Here is a 20,672-nt window from a genome sequence, read left to right as displayed (position 1 = left end):
GAGGAAATTGGAGATGTTGAAGTACATATTCATCAGTATTTTTACTGTCCTAATGGACTCTAAAATTAGCATTTTATCTCTGGGCCAATTCCCACGTTTTGGTGTGGATATTACATTTTAAGCAGTCTTCTGGGATTACATTTGTGATTGAAAGCGCAATGCGCAGCCTGTGGCTTTATCTTTATTGACAATTTCAATCTGTTTTGGGAGTGATGCTCCTTTTACAGGAAATACGGTTTGCATCCAAGTCATGTGGGTTCTACAATCTTGTCTTCTAAAATTGGAGAAGTTTTATTCTCCTGAATTTGTGTGGATGACTCGCACCGGAACTAGGCAAACAAAGACAAATTGAACTGCATCCTAGGCCTGCTTCTCGTAGTGTACAATGCGTTGGCTCCCTCTACAAGCCATAGAATATTTTCACTATTAGTGGCTTCACATAAAAGATACAGGCATAGACAACGTTGTGGGGTTGTAGCGTCTAGCCTCAAGATTATCTCTCCTGTTCCCCAAACTTCCCAATCACATGGACGGGCATCAGCATCATCTAAGGATTGCTTATGGCTTTGGTTGATGCTCACAGTCAATAATACATCTTTTTTTTGCTTTACTTGGATACTGGATTTTCCATTTGTCACTTAGTCATGGTAAACTGATGGTGATGCATCTTCTCTATTCGAGCTTTCAAAAGGTACTTTTTATAGTTCATAGGGCCATAGGGTGTATTAGAGCAGTTGGAGCACTAAGTGGAAGGACTTTGTGGTGAATACTGATGGCATCTTCTCAAATGTTGCCCCCCTCTTGTGTGGAGTTCTCCAGGGTTCGATATTAGGTCCTCTTCTGTTATCACTCTATTTATTGCCCTTTGAACAGAAATTCAGGAAACATTGATTTCTTATCATTGCTATGATAGTTTATTATCTTTGGTTTCCCTACCACCAGTGCAAGACATTAGCATTGTGCTTGGTCCACTTGCAACATACCAAAAGCCTGTCGTAAAGAACCCTGCGTGTTTTTTTTGACAGAAAAGTACATTCTGTGGTGAGTGCTTCATTTTACCAACTGGGAACAATAGTTAAATGTGGACTTTACCGTCCACTAGAGATTGTGAAAAGGTGGTTCAGGCTTTGATATCTTCCAGACTGCACTGTTGTAATGCAGAGGTGGTAGTCAGGTATGACTTAATAAACTACAAGTCATCGAAATGCAGCATCTAGGACCACGAAGTTTGACCATGACCATGCTACACTACATTGCCTCCTGGTGAAGATTAGGATTGATTTTAAGATTTGAATTTGAAGAAGTAGCATTGCTGAGCGACGCAGACACATTAACGCACAAGTATAAATGCGTAAATGGCGTGGGCCACTTGTGCAGGTCCTGTGTAGAGCCTACGAACAATTAATTCATAAATCAGCCTTAACATTGGATGTGGGTTACCATGCAGTGTGTGTGGTGGGGAAGGGTGTGAAGAGCAGAGTAAAAGTAATATCTTCGGCCTTTTCTGCCAAATAACGGAGCAAGGATGCTGCAGCACTAGTGTTTATACTGGTAGTAGTGTTTGTACTGTTAAATAAATCTGTTGACCTAAGACCTAATTCACCTTTGATTTAACATTTGGTTAAATTTAGCCCATAAAGCATATCCTGTGTCTGACCACAAAAGTGGTCAGTCAGTTAACCTTTGATATCGGATCGGTTCAGATTTGAATAATCAAGGAAATGTTAGCACATGGGTAGTTCACCTGGGGCTGCCCAAATTGCATGCTGACAAGACAGAAAAATACCTCAGCAATTTTGCTGTACCCTGTGCAGTTCCGTGACATATCTGAATAGATCGTTAGGCTGTGAAGAGTTGTTGTGTACACTGCTGACCAATAACCAAATAGTTTGTGCAAACACGTGATTCACAATTTATTATCTGCAAGCTGGCATTTCCTGAAAGCCACTTGTGCATGAATGGGATGGGAATCACAGAGTAACTCAGGATACGATACCATCACACTGTTGCCCACGACAACGATGGTATCACGATACAGTGATTCTGCAATACTCAGTGCATTGCCAGACAGTCCTCTACGATACATCACAATATTTGTGTAACTGAAGAAGAAACAATCCCTCTAAAAAGCCTAAAACCAGGAATTGTGTAGCCTATTTGTTCAATGCATTGTGGTGTCAGTTTCACAGAATTTGACAACTGATGAAGATGAAGCAATGCACAACAAAGTGCCTACAGTCTGAGCGTTGTGCCTCTTGAAGACACTTGACTTGCGTGCAATCTGATGTTTGTCACAACTCTATTGGCTCAGGGTGCACGTGTGTGTTCTCTGTTAACATGTCTAAGCTGTGAGATGTCCCCTGCATCTCTCTGCAAGGCTTGTAGTGTTGTGCCTTTTTCCCATGCTGTGCTTGGCCCGTGGGGGCTGCAGACACAGATCCGGCTCTGTGTGCTCCACTAGCTTCCTGGGTCCCCTGACCCCCTCCTCCCCCAGAGTTTTTTCTGGGCCAGTTGAGCTTTCTTTCTGCTGTGATATAGTTGCCCCTCTCTTCCTGTTATATGCTGGCTCTGAATAGGTGATTAAAGCAGCAGATGTTTCATTAGGAGTTCACGGCATTCATGCGTATGCAGACCCAGTGGAGAGGGAGGAAGAGGGGGGGTGCTAGGGCCCAGAGGCTGCCAGGCGGGGAAGCGGGACTTGGGATGGGAGTCGCCTTTCAGTGATTCTTAATGAATTTTGCGGGATGAGCTAGTCAGTCTCGACCCCAAGCGCACCCCCCCTGCTTGGGTGCTGGGATGAGCCAGTCAGCTCTGTCTTGTCTCGACCCCAGCGCACCCCCCCTGCTTGGGTGCTGTATCCCTCTTTTTATCTGTTTTTCTTTCTCTATCCCGCTTTTTTCTCCCAGCTTAAACACAGGAAGCACACAGTCCCGACAGTCTGCTCAGACAGGGGGCCCTGGCTCCCGGCTATTCAGAGCAAACTACAGAGAAACAAGTTTTATCTAAACTTTAAGGACAATGTGGAAGATGTACAAAACAAAACTATCAAAAGTAAAGTACAATGACTTGAACCGATATGCCTGTTTTGGTTTACTGAACAAGGACATTCGATTGATCACTTTGTAGATGGCAGGGCAAAAAGAGAAACCAGATATATGTAAATTTGTGCTGATTTTCCAAATCAAGAAGCTATTGAACATTGCTGCCCTGCCCAGGGAAGTGATTCAATTGGCTCTTCCTCTGTACTCTCTCAGCCTCTGAGCTTCTTAGGCGATGACACAACAGGTTTTCATTAGAGACTCAGATGTGCTAAGTCATGCGGCGTGAGCCCGTACTGATGTCCCTTCCCAGGAACAGAATCAGGAAGTGGGCTGGTTTGATGAGCTAGCCTATATTTAGCCAGCCCATATGATGACAGCGAGGGTGTCTGCATCCTGGACCTCAGAGGATGCATGACCAAATATGAGAATATTTTTCATCATTATATATATATTTTCATCATAATATTTTTCACTCATCATTAGGCGCACACACACACACACTCACTAAGTCATGGTGACCTGATGTGTGCTGCAATCACATTTAGGAAATGGGATGTCTATGCCCGTATGCTGTGTCTTCAGTTACCGTAACAATGAGTAACGGAAACCAACGTCAGGCACAGAGCTTCCAGAGTTCTGCGTGTGCACAAACACATGTGTATAAATTGCTAGGGTACTATGACCCAGCTACCTGGACAGAAGCCCACATAGTCTGTTAGCTTGAAGAAGTATTGTGGGTGAGTGTGTGTTTGTGAGAACAGCTGTGACCTATTTCTCTTTATCTGACTGGTGGGATCGTTTTAACAGTAGTGAAATGCAAGTGCAGACAGGAAGTCTGCAAGCAGGCCTTGTCCCTAGCTGCCTATATTCCAATCCATACATTACCATAACTGCACCAGGACCTTTTTTCTTTTGCCTCATTGCCCTACTGTTGTTGGTTTGTTTATGGTTTTGGTTTTGGTGTTTTGAACAAATCGGAAAGCACAGGGGTGAGAGTTTCCGCGACAAAACTAAATGAACAAGCAAACAGGATTGTTGAGTCAGCAGTGAGCATTGGAAAGGTTAGATTTGAGTGGCTGGCTGGCTGTCTTTGTGTGTTTGTGAGGGAGTAGTGTTATATCTGTCATTCTGCTTCAGGTCAGTGCATCACCTCTGCGCTCTTGCATTTCAGGTAATGGAGGAATTTTCTGCGCCAACCCCCTTCTCTACGTGGAAATGATTTTAACAGGCTGTGCTTCAACGCAGGGATACTCTTAAAACGGGGAACACAGAACTGGACTACTGAAAGCTCCTTAAACACACACACACACACACACACACACACATAATATCCACACAAAACCTGATTTTTAGAACTGTTGCACCCTTTCTTGTGAACCGTGTTCTTTTTTTTATTTTCTTGACAGACAAGCAGGCACTACTTTCTTTTTTTTCTTTTTATTTCTGCACATACACCCAAACACACTAAAACACCGCCACCATGCCGAGCTCAACCATCCGTAGGCAGATGAAAAATGTGGTGAACAACTATTCCGAGGCAGAGAAAAAGGTCCGCGAGGCCACCTCCAATGACCCATGGGGTCCTTCCAGCTCGCTCATGTCGGAGATCGCGGACCTCACTTACAACGTGGTGGCCTTCTCTGAGATCATGAGCATGATCTGGAAGCGGCTCAACGACCACGGCAAGAACTGGCGGCACGTCTACAAGGCGCTCACCTTGCTGGACTACCTGATCAAGACGGGCTCGGAGCGCGTGGCCCTGCAGTGCAAAGAGAACATCTTCGCCATCCAGACGCTCAAGGACTTCCAGTACGTGGACCGCGACGGCAAGGACCAGGGCGTGAACGTGCGGGAGAAGTCCAAGCAGCTGGTGTCGCTGCTGAAGGACGAGGAGCGGCTTAAGGGGGAGCGCACGCAGGCGCTTAAGACCAAGGAGCGCATGGCGCAGGTGCCCACCAGCGTGGGCAGCAGCGCCAGCTTGGGCAGTATGGGCGTCGGCCGCGGCTCCAGCCAGCCCAACCTCTCCACCAGCTACTCGGAGGAGTACGGCAGGTCGGAGGGATCGCCTGCCTCTTACCATGGATGTGAGTATAGCCCTGAGGCATCGCATTTTGTGTGTGTGTGTGTGTGTGTGTGTTGGTCTTAATAATGGAGATTGGATAGGTGGGGGGGTGGGGGTTGAGCATATTGACTAAGTTGACTTGTACTATAAATATGAGGCAAGTAATGATCAGTTGTCTGTTTGCTGTCCTTACTAGACCTGTATTAGTGAAATTGTGTTGTGACGCAGTGAGGGGATCATTATAATTACAAGCCAGACGGTTTGACGAAAAAGTGTGAAGTGTGCAAGACCCTTTGAGTTCTCTGTGCTGTGTGTTTTTAATGTTTTGTTGTACCTCTTGGTGTGATGGAGGAATGTGGGTGTCCACACAATTCAGGCTGAAGGGACGGGTTTGATGTAGCCAAGAGAATGAGTCTGTCTTTAATCCAGCCCTCGGGGCAGGGCATCCTACAAGGACAGGCACACAAACACAGACAAGAGTATTTTAAGCCAGTCGCCTGTTGTTTTCAGCCAGTGATGGCAGACTGGATTGTCGGTCATCAGTGCCTCAAAGCAAGTGTCTGAGCACTCTCTGTGATCTGTCCATCTGTGATTGATGAGCTCATCTGACTTGATTCCCATCACATTAGTTCTTCAGACAGATAGAGATCATTCCATGTGAAATCCACAGAGACTTTCTGGCTGGCCATGCTGGATTTGCTTCATGCTTAATGTAAATAATGTCATTGTACTCCATTTCATTGTCATTGCAACATTTTAATTCTTGATCTTCTTTAGTTTCTGAGATACAGAGACTTTAAAAAGAGGGGGTGTGTAATTTTCGTGTGTAACAATCGTTTTTGCAGTTAAATCAAGGACATTTCCATACGTCATTACTTTTGATCTTTTAATGCTAGGTGCTTTACATTTTCAGGGATTGTTGTACACTATTAGACATATTTCACCTCTAAAATAGTATATTTGCCAAGTAATGGCTGGCTGAAAATGGTATTATTTGGAGCCAACTGCATGCTACATCCTCACACTGAACCACATCAGATCTTTCACATTTTGATATATATAATACTCATGTCATAGTACTTTGATTTTATGGGGCATTAAAAATGAAAAGTCACTGTTGCATCCATGCGTTACATAATTTTAATCATCCTATATGTGACGGTCATTTTTTTGCAGTGAAATTAGGACCACAACCCCTTTTCAAAGCCTCCATATCTCAGAAACTAAAGAAAATACAACCTAAAAAAAGTGCAAGCTATTTGTTGGGTGCAACATTATTTACATAAAGTATGAAACCAATCCAAGATGGTCAGTTTGTAAAATGTTCTAAAATCTGTTGATTTGATATGGAATTAGGCTTGAATCACAACCAGATTCTAGTTTTCCTTGAAGACCCTTACACTGAAATCGAGAGACAGATCTTTGCTCCAAAACCTCCCTCAGAAGCTGTCCCGTTGCGTTATCCCAGAATAAACTGTTATTTGTGGACCTGAAACTATTTAATCCTTTCTAGTGCTAAGCCATTGCTCTTTCCCTGGCCACCATGGTCTGAAATACCCCCATGGCCACTGCAGTGCCTGGAATATGGCTGTTGGTTCAGCTGGGCCTGTAGAGTCCACCTCCCAGGGTTGGTGTGTCCTCCACACGCTTGCGTCAGGCATGTCTCTAGACCAGTAGCTGCACGGGCTAATCCCTTAATCTGCAGTGCTAGGGGAGACTATGTCTAGTGGTCTGACTCTAGGGGAGTAGGGGGTGGAACACCTTTAGCATGTCAGCTGGTTGTGGGCCCTGTGTTGGGGCCATCCCTGTGATTTGTAGCTCTTCCCTCCCCCCGCGGCTTATGAAAACGGGAAGTGCGTGTGTAGATATGAGCCTTGGATGCCTAAAGCAGGCCTCTGCTCTCTACACCATCTTCCCCTGTCCTGCGAAAAAAAAAGAGCACATTCCTGAACCCCCCCCCCCCCCCGAAGACACGGCACTCTCTGCTCTGGGTCACTGTGCTGAGCCAAACGGGAGGAAGGAGGATCATCACCCCCCACCTCATCTCCAGCAGACACACGCATGACCCCCAACCCCCACTTCCTTCTCCAAAAAACCAAGTCCCCCCCCCCCCCCCCCCCCCTGGCTCCCTACATGACAAAAGAATTTGGTAATCTTTCTCAGTGAGCCTCGCCACAGATGTCTCCAAGGGTTTGGCCCATACGAAGGGGGCTCTCAGGAGGAGATGATCACGGCAGGAAGCAGGGCCGGACCGAGGCCTTGATTTACCACTTCAAATGCACTCCCAAGCGTGGCCCGTTCAACTGAATTATGCAGGGGGAGAGTGGGAGCAGAGTTTGAGTTGGCTCTCGCGTTCAAACTCGCCCCTAAGATCTGTGAATGGAGTTCAACAGAACCTGTGAGAGAGAGAGAGAGTGCTGAAGTTCTCCCTGCACAACTTTTGGCTTTCCTTCCTCCTTCGTGCAGCTCCCGAGTGCGTGTGAGAGGGGGAAGTAGATTGCCTGTGACAGCACTTTGGCAGTTGGTGTGGGGGTGGGGTCTGCGAGGGGATTGTTGGGATGGTGTGGGGGGCGGTGGGGGGTGGACGGAGTGGGTTTATTGGGAGGTGTTATTGTTGGCTCTTGTGTGTGTGGGTTTTAATAGAAGTGGCTGAAGCTGAAGCGGAAGTGCAAGCAGCTGAGTCATTAACAAAAGAGAGGGAAGGTTGCATGGGAGGAGAGGGGTTAGCCTAGTGGAAGAAAGACTGGGGTGTGAACGCTGGAATTTTCTGCATTCCTGCAGAAGTTTCCGGGTATTGTTCTGCGAATGGGCTTTCGGTTACAAGACAGTCTTTTGGGAGAGGTAAAAAAAGCTGTTTTGGCTCAGGGCTTAATTTTTTTTTTTGTGGCCTGATCTTATCAGGGTTTTTCTGCTCTGTATACCAAGCAAGGGGAAACTCCACAGAGTGGGGTCAGTCCTTTGCAGTGGTGCTGGAAAATTACAGAGTTCAGGACTACTTCCACTTCCTCCTTACATAGCCAGCCATGTTTTTTTCAAAGCTTATTGTGGCAGTCATGGTAGTTCATCTCTCAGACCCTTATTGCTGTAATGGTTAAAAGGTTAAAAGAAGGTTTAGCCTATCTTAGTGTTTCTTCCTATCTCTAGAGGAGCAATCGGTAGGTTAAATCAACAACTTGGCAACTTTGTTGGTCTTTGTTTGAACACAACATGTGTGGCCAGTCTTGATTTACAGGGTTGCCTATCGTCTGTGTGTCACTTCCCCTTTTTTTGTGTTCAGACCATATAAGGTGAAGTGGCATGGAACATGGAATGCCGTGAAGAAGGCTCAGTGTTCTTGGTTCACCAGACAAAGCTTGCTCAGTCAGATAGATCAGCTGCTATGTTTAGTTATGCCTCTGCTACCGTGGGAACCCAAGAATCAATCAAGTCAAATGGTGTGGCCTCGATACAGGTGGGCAATATTGTGGAACAAAAATGTGCATATCTAGGCAGCAGTTGTTTCTGTTTGAGAAGTTGTAATGGTCTGGGGGGTGTGTGTGTGGGGGGGGGGGTTGCCGTTGTTGCCGTTGCTGCCGTTGCTTGGAGACGCCTTGCTGGCGTTATGGAAAGCAGCTGATGGAAACACCTGCAGTACTTGGCTGCCATTTACCGACAAGCCGCCTCCACGAACGTCCGCTCCACTTCCCCTGCCATCGCATAAGTGCAAGAAACACTAGTAACAGTCTGGGCTGGTTTCTGATGCAAGTCCTCCATCACGTAGCCCTTTTTTTTTTTTTTTAAGGAGTTGAAAGTTTAAATATAGGCTCACTGTGCTTTCACTGAGCTCTCAGTAGTAGTACATCTCCTAAGGACATCTTTACAATGCCGCTTGTGCTGAACCAAAGCCTCTTTGACCAGCTGGCAGAACACACACCTGCAGGCAAAGACCATCAGCTGTGATGGCTCTGGCAGTCATAGACGGGTCATCTTTCAAACAGAGGGCCCCCTTCTTTCCCAGTCTGTACAATGAGCGAAAATGCAACATTGAATCATAATGACTAAAGGCTAGATAAAGAGTAAAGGCTAGATGAAGACATGCTCACAGGAAGGTTCCTAGAGGGAACTAGACAGAGTGAAGTGTATGATGTCAGACTCATACACTCATTTTGACAATAACCATTTCTGATGATTATCGGTCTCCAGCATATTTTCCATGTCGCCTAGTTCTCCGTCGTTGGTCTAAACAGCGATGACAAGAAGGACACTGACTCTGGTATGAGGTGTTCTCGAAGGAGATAAAAAACAGGGACTGGGAAAGTAAAGCGGGTGAAGTAATTTATAGATGGCCTCCGCTGAACCCGGTCTTCGTAATCTGTGGCGTTGGCTGCACTTTGCTTTTGACTCACACTCCAGCTATTCTTCTAAAGGAGAGGTTGGGTACAAGGAGACACCCATGACGTTTCACAACCCGTGCATTATGTCTCATCTTTCCGCCCCCACTCCGCACTGCTGTTTAAAATAATTAACATTTTTTTTTTTTTTAAACAATGGCCTCTGACCTGGTTCTCACAGTATCAGATGCTCACATGGTTGCTTTCTTGACCGCATGCCAATTTCACAGCATCCATTCCATGAAGGTCCTTCTCTGGCCATCCCAACCCCCAGCTCACATACAGTTACACTCTTGGAAAGCACCACAGTCCTCCACAGTCCCACAATGCCCCATTTCCTGAAATGGAGTGTTGGCAGGTGAAGTGATGCTGGTGGGTTGGGGACCGGGGAGGATATTGATTTCTGTTCTGTTCCACATGGGCTGCGAGACAGTGGTGACTGATGAGGCAGCTTTAACAGGCCTGAGCTTTGCCCCGGCCACAAACACAGCCCTCCCCTCCTCCTCATCCATCCCTGTAGGGCTGTCTGCAAACGTCTCGGAACGGAATTACTCCCAGATCTTTTCCCCTTTGTTTTCCTTTTACCTTTTGAAATACATTTGATCTTCTTTATTGTTTTCATCATAGACAGTGTGCACATGGCCTCGCTCACTCACTCTTTTTCCGTCTTTTACACACACACACACACACACACACACACATATGAACATACACTTTCTTCCTCTCGCCCTTTCTCTCTTTCTCATAAACAGATGTCTACATGAGTGGGGAACCAGTTCTGTCGTCTGTCCTCTCTCTCTCTTTCTCTCTCCCATGGAAGTGCACTGTAATGGTACACCACACCCCCTCCCTTCCCTGGCTTCCTCTCCTTTTCCTTTCCGGTAAACCATCAAAGCCAGTGGCCAAGCAGAGAGAGAGAGAGTAAGAGCAAGAGAGACAGGCAGAGCAAGAGAGAGAGGCTAAGCTTGTCCAGCACCTTCTTCCCCCTAGTGTGTGTGTGTGTGTGTGTGTGTGTGTGTGTGTGTGTGTGTGTGTGTGTGTGTGTGTGTGTGTGTGTGTGTGTGTGTGTGTGTGTGAGTGTGAGTGACTGACTGTGGTTTTACAACAGTTTAGTGTGCTTAGCCTTTCCCATTGTACTTTCCCTTGAGTGTGAGTATTTCTGCACACATGGACATGTGTGGGAGTGTATTTTGTGTCTTTTGCCCAGCTGGCACTGATCCCGCTTGCCCTCCATATGTTCGTGTGTTTGTGTGTGTTCTGCCTGCCCCCTCTTCACCTCCCCCTCTGGTTGTGTGTGTGTGTGTGTGTGGGTGTGTGTGTGTTGTCTGTCCGGTCCACCCTGTGTCTCCCTGGGCTCTGAGCCGCCCTGTGTTTATTTCAGGGCCGCCAGCACATGGCCACTCTCCCTTAATCCAATAACACGCCAGAGGAGTAGCTGCCTCCATTGGTGCAGCCCCAGGCTTATAATCAGCGGCGGCTGCTGCCTGCTCGCGCCTCTGCTACATGCAGGAGTGCTCCACGTTGGACAGACCTGTGCGCTCTGGCTCTATGCTGTTCACTATGCAGTCTATTGTCTACATGTCTATTTAATGCTCTTTGACTTACATCTCTCTCTCCGTGTTCCCCTCCCTCACCTTTCTCCTCCTTAATCTCATGTATCTGACACGAGTGTTCTTGGCTTACTCGGATCCCTCGCACTTGTCATCATCTCAAACAGGATCGGCCCCTAAATTGGCATAGCACTGCTTTTCCCAACCAGCCCCCGTCCCTCCTGCGCACTCGTCCCTAATTTATCCTTTTAATGGAAAGCTTTCTTTTTCCGTTGTGTCACTGGCACGACTCTCGACCCAACGTGACCCGGTAGCTTGTTGGGTGCGTTCAGAGAGAGAGAGAGAGAGTCATGAAATGTCTGAGGTGCGTTCCTGGCAAAAATGCTGACGCTGTTGACATCAGTTAATCGGAAGCGGGCAGTCCTGAAAAGAGGAAGCGGTGAATTATGGCCCAATGCCTCTCAATGCCCTCTGGCTCACTCTTCCAGTAAGGGACACTCGCTGTCCTGCGGTTGATGTAGTGTTGACCACCCCCACCCCACCACACCCCGCCCCACCCCAGCTCTGCTCCGCAGAGGTCAGCCATGATGGAAATCTCTCCAGTGATTTGACCAAGCCCCAGAGACTGGGTGGAGCCCTGTGCTTATGCAGTGGCTAATGGCTGTGAAAGGAGGTGATGAGGAGGTGTATGAGGAGGAGTTGCTAATATATGTGTAAATAGAGTGATTTGTATGTGGTTGACTGGGTGTCTGTGGGGTGAGGGAGTAGATATACATCAAAATAAAGGCGTAATGGAAGACCTCATTTGGGTGTGGGTGTGGAGGTGAGGCTACTCACGTGTGATTGGGTGATGCATGTGAGGATGTGTGTGTGACGGTGGTTGAGTCACCACAGATAATAATGTGTGTGTGTGTGTTTCAGCCACGTCTCCTAATGCGTCGTCGGAGCTGGAACAGGCGCGGCCCCAGACCAGCGGAGAGGAGGAGCTGCAGCTGCAGCTGGCCCTGGCCATGAGCCGAGAGGCAGCCGAACAGGTAACACACACCTCCTAACACACTTGCTCCCTTCCGGACACACCTTAATACACACCTACACAGACTATTTGCTCGACAGAGTGACGTGTTTTCGAAAAGTCGTGTTCGAAAAGACATGTTTTAAAAAGTCGAGGACTTTTTAAAACGTCATCATTTTAGCAGTCTGATGGGTAACTCGCAACTTGTGTAGTCCAAATAAAATGAGCTACAATTGAACTAAGCATACATCCTCATTTCTGTGGACTAGTGATTTCACCACAGACTCAGCCTTCAAGTATTAAATTAGTATTAGCAGTGGCCAGATTAGACTACATTGAAATGACCTCGGTCAAAACACCCTGCAGTTTGCTTTTGACTCTCTCTTGGAAATTGTAGTGTGGAGTTAAATAATGCAGCCAGCAACCTTCTAAAAAAGAGATTAGATTTTGATGAAATTGTTACTTATTGTCATCTTATTGGAGAGGATTGGCCACTGGCCACCGCTCACCTGCTTGTTACTCATTAGGGGTGTGCCTAAATATTGTTTTATCGATTAATCACTTTGTAAAATGTGTCCGATTTGATATTGATCTACAGAATTTCTGGATCTTTAATTGGGGGGGGGGGGGGTAAATATTTTTATTTCATACATTTTCATCTCATTCCTATTAATATCTTATCAGATTGAATCGAATCGTTAGCTTGTGAATTGGAATTGATTCAAATCCTTGCAACTATGCCAGTACCCAGCCCTACTCTGGAAGTAGTGTAATCTGATTTAGACATATTCAGTGACATTTTGGACTTGGCAGGCTAGGCAGCACACCATCTTGTGTCACACTATGACACTCATTCTTTCGCATGAATGTGATTCCCCTCTCCTGGGCAGTGAAGGTGAAACCCCTTTCATCTGTGTGTGAGAAATTAGATTGTACTGATATTTTCTCACAAGAACATTGATGGAGATCACACATCGGTAGCAGTAAAATGCGTTCTCTGGTAAGAAGCTGATGCTTATGCTCGAGACATAGGTTGATTGTAATAGGCTATGTTGGTAACTGTTGTGAGATAATCGTATTGTTGGTCACCCCCTGTGAGTTTTTGTGGTAATGTGATGGCCTTCAAGACAGAAAATGTAACAATTTTCTGAAAATGCACCTTTTGAAAGTTGAGGTGTACTACAACCAAAAATGTTGGTGTGTTAAAGTTGTACCCTCTACCCTCAAACATCCAGGCTCCTCCTCAGCTGGGTTCGGCCTTGTACTGTATTACCACCTCTCCTCTGATCCATACGCTGCTAGAATGTTCCGTGGTGTTTTCACAGAGAGGGGGGGGGCCCACTGCTGATGCTTGACTCTGAAATATGACGTTTATCTGCACAGACCCGGACGGCCTGTCTTAAAGAAAGAGAGGAAACACGGAGATCCGGCGCTCCTCCGCCAATCTGTGTGTTTATGCTCCTTGATTACAGATTAGAGGATCCGCCAGGCAGGCATGCTTCCTCCCCCCCCCAAATTGGAGTGGAGGAGCCAAACAAGCACTTCTCCTTCAGTGGGGTTTGGAGAAGTGTGTGTGTGTGTGTGTGTGGGGGGGGGGGGGCGCTGAGTGCGCTGGTGTGTCGGAGATGTCTGGTTTTCCCTGTGGTTCCGTGCAGGCTTGATATTCTGCCAGTGGTCTGTGTTTATAGGGCCGTGTGCTTGTGTGGGCATATGTCAGGCTGAATTGTCATGTTGCATGTTGTGTTTATCTCATGTTTACATAAGGCTTGTGTTAGCATATAGTGTATGTTTGCCTTAGTATATCTTTTGTATGTAGTGTGTGAAGTAAGGCATGTGTTAATTGTTATGGAGTTCTGCGTGTGTGTGTGTGTGTGTGTGTGTGTGTGCGCGTGTGCGCGCGCGCCTCACTGCAGGCATGCATCTGGACATCTGGATTACATTTCCAAATGGAAATAGGAGGCAGGCGCTGCTGGTTATTGTGTGAAAGCGAGGCACGCCATAGGAGGTTCCTGCTGTCCTGTAGCCCAGCCCCTCTGCTGCCTCAGGAAGCTCTGGAACCAGGCCCCTTTAGCTCTGGAACCAGGCCCCTTTAGCTCCTTGAAGTTCCTAACACTCAGCCCCCCCCCCCCCCTACACCTGGACTGCCTTGAGCTAGAGCTACCCTCACACTTGATTGGTTCTGCTGACATGGAACCTTGGGTTTCCTCATGTTAAAAAGACCCCTCCCAGTCTCTTCAAAGAGAGTTTGGAAAGACTTGAATAAAACCCCTCTGTGGTTCTGATTTTAAGTCTGCTTCACATCGAATGAAGTTCCGCCCTCTTCGCTCTGCTTTCCCCATGACGGGAACCAGTCTGAATCATCTGTGCCTTTTGTAAACCGTATTCTGACCTCCCTGTTTTTTGAGTCTGTTTGTTTGGAGGAAGGCCCTTTTCATTCCATCCTCATTTTGACGGGTTCCCATAAAGGTCTCGTCATGAGGAAACCTCTTCGCCACCACAGACTCCTCATCATCCACTGCCTCTCCTCTCCACACAGCCCCTGTCCCTGGGCCCCTCGCTGGCTCTGCATGAATTCAGACAGTCGCCCAAACGAGAGCGCCTCCAGCCAGCCACCCACCCACCCCAGGGTCCCGGGTCATCTGGGGCGCAGTGCCAATCGCTGCTCTCCCTCCTCCCCTCCCCTCCCAGCACGACTTTGGCTCGTCCTCGTTCCATGTCCGCCCGTTTCAAGCCCATCTCTATTACTCCCACTCCACCCCTCCGCGGCCCTGAATGGAACTCATTATGGCCCATCAAAGCCACTTCCTCTGTCTGGGAAGCCCTGTTCCAGTTTTGGCTGTTTCTCTCTCTCTCTCTCTCTCTGTGTGTGTGTGTGTGTGTGTGTGTGTGTGTGTGTGTGTGTGTGTGTGTGTGTGTGTGTGTGTGTGTGTGTGTGTGTGTGTGTGTGTGTGTGTGTGTGTGTGTGTATGGTTATGTTAGAGGAACCTACAGCTGACCTCTCTAGTGAATGTGAATGCTGCTGGCAACTTTGATATCTGGCCAAGTGGGCTATAGCTGTTTACATGCGTATAGTGTGTGTGTGCGCGCGCAGTCAGACCACTGTTCTTTGAAAGGGCACCAGTGGTCAAAGGCAAGTTAGTTATCCTCTTATCCAGTCTGAGGCTTACCCCCCCCCCCCAAAAAAAAACCAAGAAACTGATATGGGGAGTTGGGGACAAAATTACAGATCGGTCTCTGTAGTCGCCTCTCTCCCCCTACTGCTCTCTCTCTCTCTCTCTCTCTCTCTACTGCTCTTCTCTCTCCCTACTGCTCGTCCTCCTCTCTCTCTCTCTCTGTGTGTTCTTTTCTTCCCCTCTCTTTGGGCCGCCGTGAATGGCAGGCTTTGTGTCCCCCATCTGGAGTGGACAGAAGAGAGAACGGCAAGGCCCTGGCGCTCACTCAAGATGACCCGCCACAAATGCATGCACAGGGCTCCCCACCCCCAACAGCACACCCATCAAAATGACTAGGCTTGCCCTTAATTGATTGTGATCGAATTACGATAATTGATAAAAAAAAATAAACATGCGCTGTTGAACACCACTGAACTGCTTTAATATTGTCTTTCCTCATAGTTGACCTATTAGGCTACATCAGCTGTGTATAAACTGGTTTGCCATGTGAGGACCGGCTGGGCAGTTTTATGCAGCCCAATGGAATGAAGTATTTCAGGAACTACTGACCGATAAATTAGCTTTATTCTACATTTATCAGCATATCCGCTAAAGTTGGGTTGCTTTTCAATGACCAGGCACTTTCAGAAAGTACATGAATAGGTTGTTTTTTTTTGTCAGTGTGGAAGTAGACTAGTAACTGTTCAGTGAGCCAGATAGCATTTGGCAGCTTGTCATGCAATCTCTGGAACAGCACAGCACATAATCCCAGAAGTGAAAATGACCCACAGAAGCAATGCTGCCATGCTGCCTGGTTAGCGTCTCAATCAGCAGGCAAAGCTAGGCAACCTGTTTCATCTGAGAGTCTTGAGTGTTCAACTCCCCTAACGGCATTGAAGTGAAGAGCTAACTGTGTGTGTGTGTGTTTGTTTCTGTGTGTTCAGGAGGAGAGAATGCGTCGTGGGGATGACTTGAGGCTACAGATGGCGCTGGAGGAGAGCCGAAAAAACGACGGCCCGGCCAAACTGGGAATGGGAAAGAAAAAGAAAGAGGTATGCAGTCAACATACACAAACATCCATCCACCCTCCTCCACACACACACACACACACACACACACACACACACACACATCCATACACACACATCCATCCATACTCCTCCACAAACTCACTCACATGGAGATCACTGCACATGCCAAGACACACTGGTTCAATCAGATTGGTTTGATTTAAAAAAAAAAATGTATACCTATAAACAAACACATAATGCATGTAGAGCAAGAATAAATGAAACATTCACACTTTGAAACAAACGCACCTTTACCATTGGTGCTGTAGGGGAATTAGCATGGCTTCCGATTCTCCTGTCCTAGAACCATCCAGTTCTGTGATGCGTTTCCCCCCATTACTTGACTGCACAATTCAGCCGTTGGCCGTCGCCTTAATCTGTGTGGAATTTTAATGATCCTGCATGGACCGAGTCCACTATTCTCCATATTCCCGATGGCTTGGCCGCGGCCAACTTTTTTTTTTTTTTTTTTTGTAAACGTAACATAGTTTCTTCTAATTTAGGCTGTCACTCGCAACGGAACAACATCATTTAGATGGATGTAGATATGCGAGTGCTGTTCCATTCACCCCACCTTTCCCAAAGCAACACAACAGCAGTTTGTCCAGCTTACCGAGATATTTGATCAAGCCGTAGTACACAAGCACTGCCCTGGGCACCAAGACATGATTGATTCTGATCAGGGCGGTAACACGGCACAATAACACAAGCCCTGTTTGCCTTAAGTCGAGTGCTGGCAATGCCAAGGTCATTCATTTCACTCTCAGGCAGCAGGAGGAGAAATTATATAAATCTTGTAAATGTAATATAAATGTACTCACTGGACTGCAAATAGTTTGGGAAGAAAATGAAATGATCCCAAAAGGCTTGGCAAGACTGAATGCAATGTGGCCCAATTGAAAGCATCTGCTATGCGATTAGAGTGAGGCTGATGCAATGTTTAGAAGTTGTTTGCTCAAGACCAGGTTCACTGCAGATATGTGCCTTGAGTTTAGAGAGATGTGTGTGTGTTTACTCACAGACTGTGTGTGTGTGTGTGTGTGTGTGTGTCCTCCACAGCCCCAGTCGTCTTTGATGGATCTGATGGCCCCGGTGCCTGAGAGGCCTGCTGATCAGGTGCCCGACCCCTGGGCAGCAGGAGCAGGAGCAGCTGCAGCACCAGACCCCTGGCAAGCATACGGTAAAGATTTAAATTACACACACACACACACACACATATCACAAACCCAGGCCAAACAGACAGACCGAAGGACGCTTGCACACACACACACGCGCGCGCATGCATGCTTAATAAACATTTCCAAACATGCAGGTGCTCACACTAGCAAATGTGTTGATAAATACATAGATGGTGTACACAGCATGGAGAAATGCCAGACGCCAGACTCGTCCTCACATAAGCACAGACAAACGCAGGATTAGTCCTACACAACTAAATACTTCTCTGAAAGACACACACACACACACACACACACACACACACACACACTCACACACACTCTCACACACACACACACACTCACACACTCTCACACACACACACTCACTAATGCATCGCAAACACAACCGTGTATTTCTCAGTAATGAAGAGGTGTCACACTGTTTACTCACTATTCAGTCACATACTCCGACTACTCAGAATTGGAAGTACTTCTGTTCAATTACATACATCTAGACATGCATACACGTACAGTATTTCTGGATTAACAGGCTCTCGTTACTGGTCCAACGCTCACATTTGATGACCGTGTGTGTGTGTGCATTTGTCCTGAAATATGTGCACGACTAACACCGATGAGTGTGTCAGATGAAGTTCAGTAAATGTACTACACACACACACACACACACACACACACTCTGTGATGTATTCTAGTTATGATCTGAAGAGAGGCTAAAAATAGCTTTCTGATAAGTTGTGTGTTTTAAAGGTGCGGGGTGGGGGAAGGCGGTGGCAGAGTGTGGCAAGCACAGATGTCACTTCAAACATTTGCAGACAGCTCTTAAGTTGACATCTTGTAATCCTTTTAAAGTGTTCCTTTCCTAACTTGTGTAATGGATCCATATTATTCCGAGGCTCGTGTGTGTCTGCAATGTGTGATATCCATTGTAAGACGACTGAACGCTTCCGTGGCTTAACAGCCCTGCTGCTGTCTTTGGCCGCAACTAAAGGTCTGGTTATGACACCTGTTCAGAACACATGATGTGTCACGCTATCTAATGACTAATTATTGTAATAACTAACATGGTGATAATCTAATTATTATGGCTTTTTAGCAGACTGGGGTTACCTCCCCATAACTTAAGAGTGTAGGGCCATTGCTGATGCTGTTTCTGCCGAATATAGATGTCTTCTGCAGTATGTGTGTGAAACTCGCTGTCTTGCTCAGAGGAGGAATGACGGTAATAGATGAGCCAGTCTTGTCTGACTGTGTGGGGAGGGGTTAGTCGTCTGTCTGTCTGTCTGTCGGTTGGTGTTCATGTTTTTGAACATGTTGTTCTCGCAGAGACTGTCTCTCTTTCTCTGTTCCTCCCTCCCTTTCTGTTCCCTCCCTCCCTCCCTCCCTCTGTCTGACTCTCTCTCTCTCTCTCTCTCTCTCTCTCTCTCTCTCTCTCTGTCTCTGTCTCTGTCTCTGCTCTTTCTCCACTGCGTGTCCCCTGGCCCGTTTATCTCTGTCAGTTTGCCTTTTGCTCTTGTGTCTCTCTCTCTTAATCTCTTCTCATCTGCTGCTGGCTCTTTCTTTTGATCTCTCTCTTTTTCCACTTTCCTTTCTTCCTGTGTAATTATTCCTCTCTTGTCTTTCGATCTCTCTCTCTCTCTCTCTCCTTCACCTTTCTGTGGAGTTGAGGCCTTTGCCTGTGTGTGTGTGTGTGTGTGTGTGTGTGTGTGTGTGTGTGTGTGTGTGTGTGGCAGAGAAATGTGGCCGGGCCGGTGGAGGCGCATTCCAGCACGGCTCCAAACAAAAGAGGCTCAGTAATCAGATCTGCAGGTGGAGTGGCTGCTGGGGGCCCTCGCCACATTTCCTCTCACGGGCCACTTCAAACCGGCCCCTGCCCCTGCACCCTCCCACCCCCCATTGGATCAGTCAGGGGGCAAAACCATAGAGGCCGCCACTGACCCTCTGGAGCATCTACTTTCACTGGTACCACAAAGTGTGCGAAGCGGCTCTGTCATTCCATGAGATCTGTGGCTACACGCGGTAAAAAGGCGTGTGTGTGTTGGGTCCTGAAGGCACTCCCAGATTAGTGGATGAATGGTGCTGCTTTGAACCTGCTCAGCTACGGAGCTAAGATAAACCAATGGAAGCTGTGGAAAGAGTGCCCCTGTGTGGCTCAGTAAGGTCCTGTCCCAAGACCAGCGTGTGTGTGTGTGTGTGTGTGTGTGTGTGTGTGTGTGTGTGTGTGTGTGTGTCTATTGTTTTCACTCCCACTGTATCGAGGGGTCACTTAAGTCTAGTTGAGGCAGCAAACATAGTGGGCAAACAGTAGGTTTGGGCGATTCTCTGATCATGAACAATCGTACACTGCACCCCTGATATTTTAACACGTTCATTGTTGTCCCTCTCTCTCTCTCTCTCTGTATCTATCGACCCCTCCCTTCATCTCTTCTGTCTGTCTGTGTCTTTCTTCCTTCCCCCCTTTCGCTGTCTCTCCAGGTGCTGCCTCTAAGCCAGCTCCCACTGTGGACCCTTGGGGCCTCTCTGGGGCCTCGGCCTCCGTCACTCCCATTAAAAGTGCTGACCCCTGGGGGCCGACTCCTGCTCCTGCAGCCATTGATCCCTGGTCCTCCGGACCCCCCAAAGCCTCTGCACCAGGTGAGTGGCCCTGATAGATTCTGTGTCTTTACACACTCACACACTCATGCGGCCCTGAGAGATTCTGTCTCTTTACACACTCACACACTCATGTTGATGGTGTTCCCCTTCGCACACACCAAACACGCATGAAAACATTCACATAGTTTACTCCACTTGCTACTATTGCGGTCCCCTCTAACACACACACACACACACACACACACACACACACACACACACACACACACACACACAGGCCCAAATGTATCAGTCTTTTGGTACAACACAATGTACGCACATCGTACGCCCATTCTCTTCATACTCATCTGAGAGTGGGTCAAATCAGCCTTAAACCCATGTGTCCCTGAACGCACAACTATCCTGATATGGGTCGAGACAATCTCAATTATTTGAACTTGAAAGCGAATTTGAAGTGTTTCCACTCAAGATTACATTTACATTTAGTCATTTAGCTTTTGTCCAAAGCGACGTACAAGGGAGAGAAGTCAAGCTAGATCTTCCATTCAATTGGTTAACATTTGCATTAAAACGTTGGATGGAAAGCCTACAGTATTTTTATTGAGATCATGCCATTCCCCATTTTGCAATTTCCAACATTCA

At 47.2% G+C, this 20,672-nt stretch overlaps 1 protein-coding gene across 3 annotated transcripts in view; it reads left to right on the top strand.

Moving 5' to 3' along the window:
• epn2 (epsin 2) overlaps positions 1-20,672 on the top strand; it is a 47,179-nt gene that overhangs the window by 2,866 nt on the left and 23,641 nt on the right. For all 3 annotated transcript variants that reach the window (XR_006151813.1, XM_031566123.2, XM_042704662.1), the window contains exons 2-6: positions 4,213-5,125; positions 11,945-12,057; positions 16,132-16,239; positions 17,317-17,437; positions 19,911-20,069. Coding sequence is in view for 2 of the 3 variants with exons in the window: in XM_031566123.2 (XP_031421983.1) it covers positions 4,522-5,125; positions 11,945-12,057; positions 16,132-16,239; positions 17,317-17,437; positions 19,911-20,069 (1,105 nt within the window). In the remaining variant the exon portion in view is untranslated. The remainder of the gene's footprint in view (positions 1-4,212; positions 5,126-11,944; positions 12,058-16,131; positions 16,240-17,316; positions 17,438-19,910; positions 20,070-20,672) is intronic.

This window comes from Clupea harengus, chromosome 1, assembly GCF_900700415.2.
Source record: "Clupea harengus chromosome 1, Ch_v2.0.2, whole genome shotgun sequence".
NCBI lineage: Eukaryota > Metazoa > Chordata > Actinopteri > Clupeiformes > Clupeidae > Clupea > Clupea harengus.
Note: the sequence above shows the minus strand (reverse complement) of the source record. Positions and strands in the feature narration are given on the sequence as shown.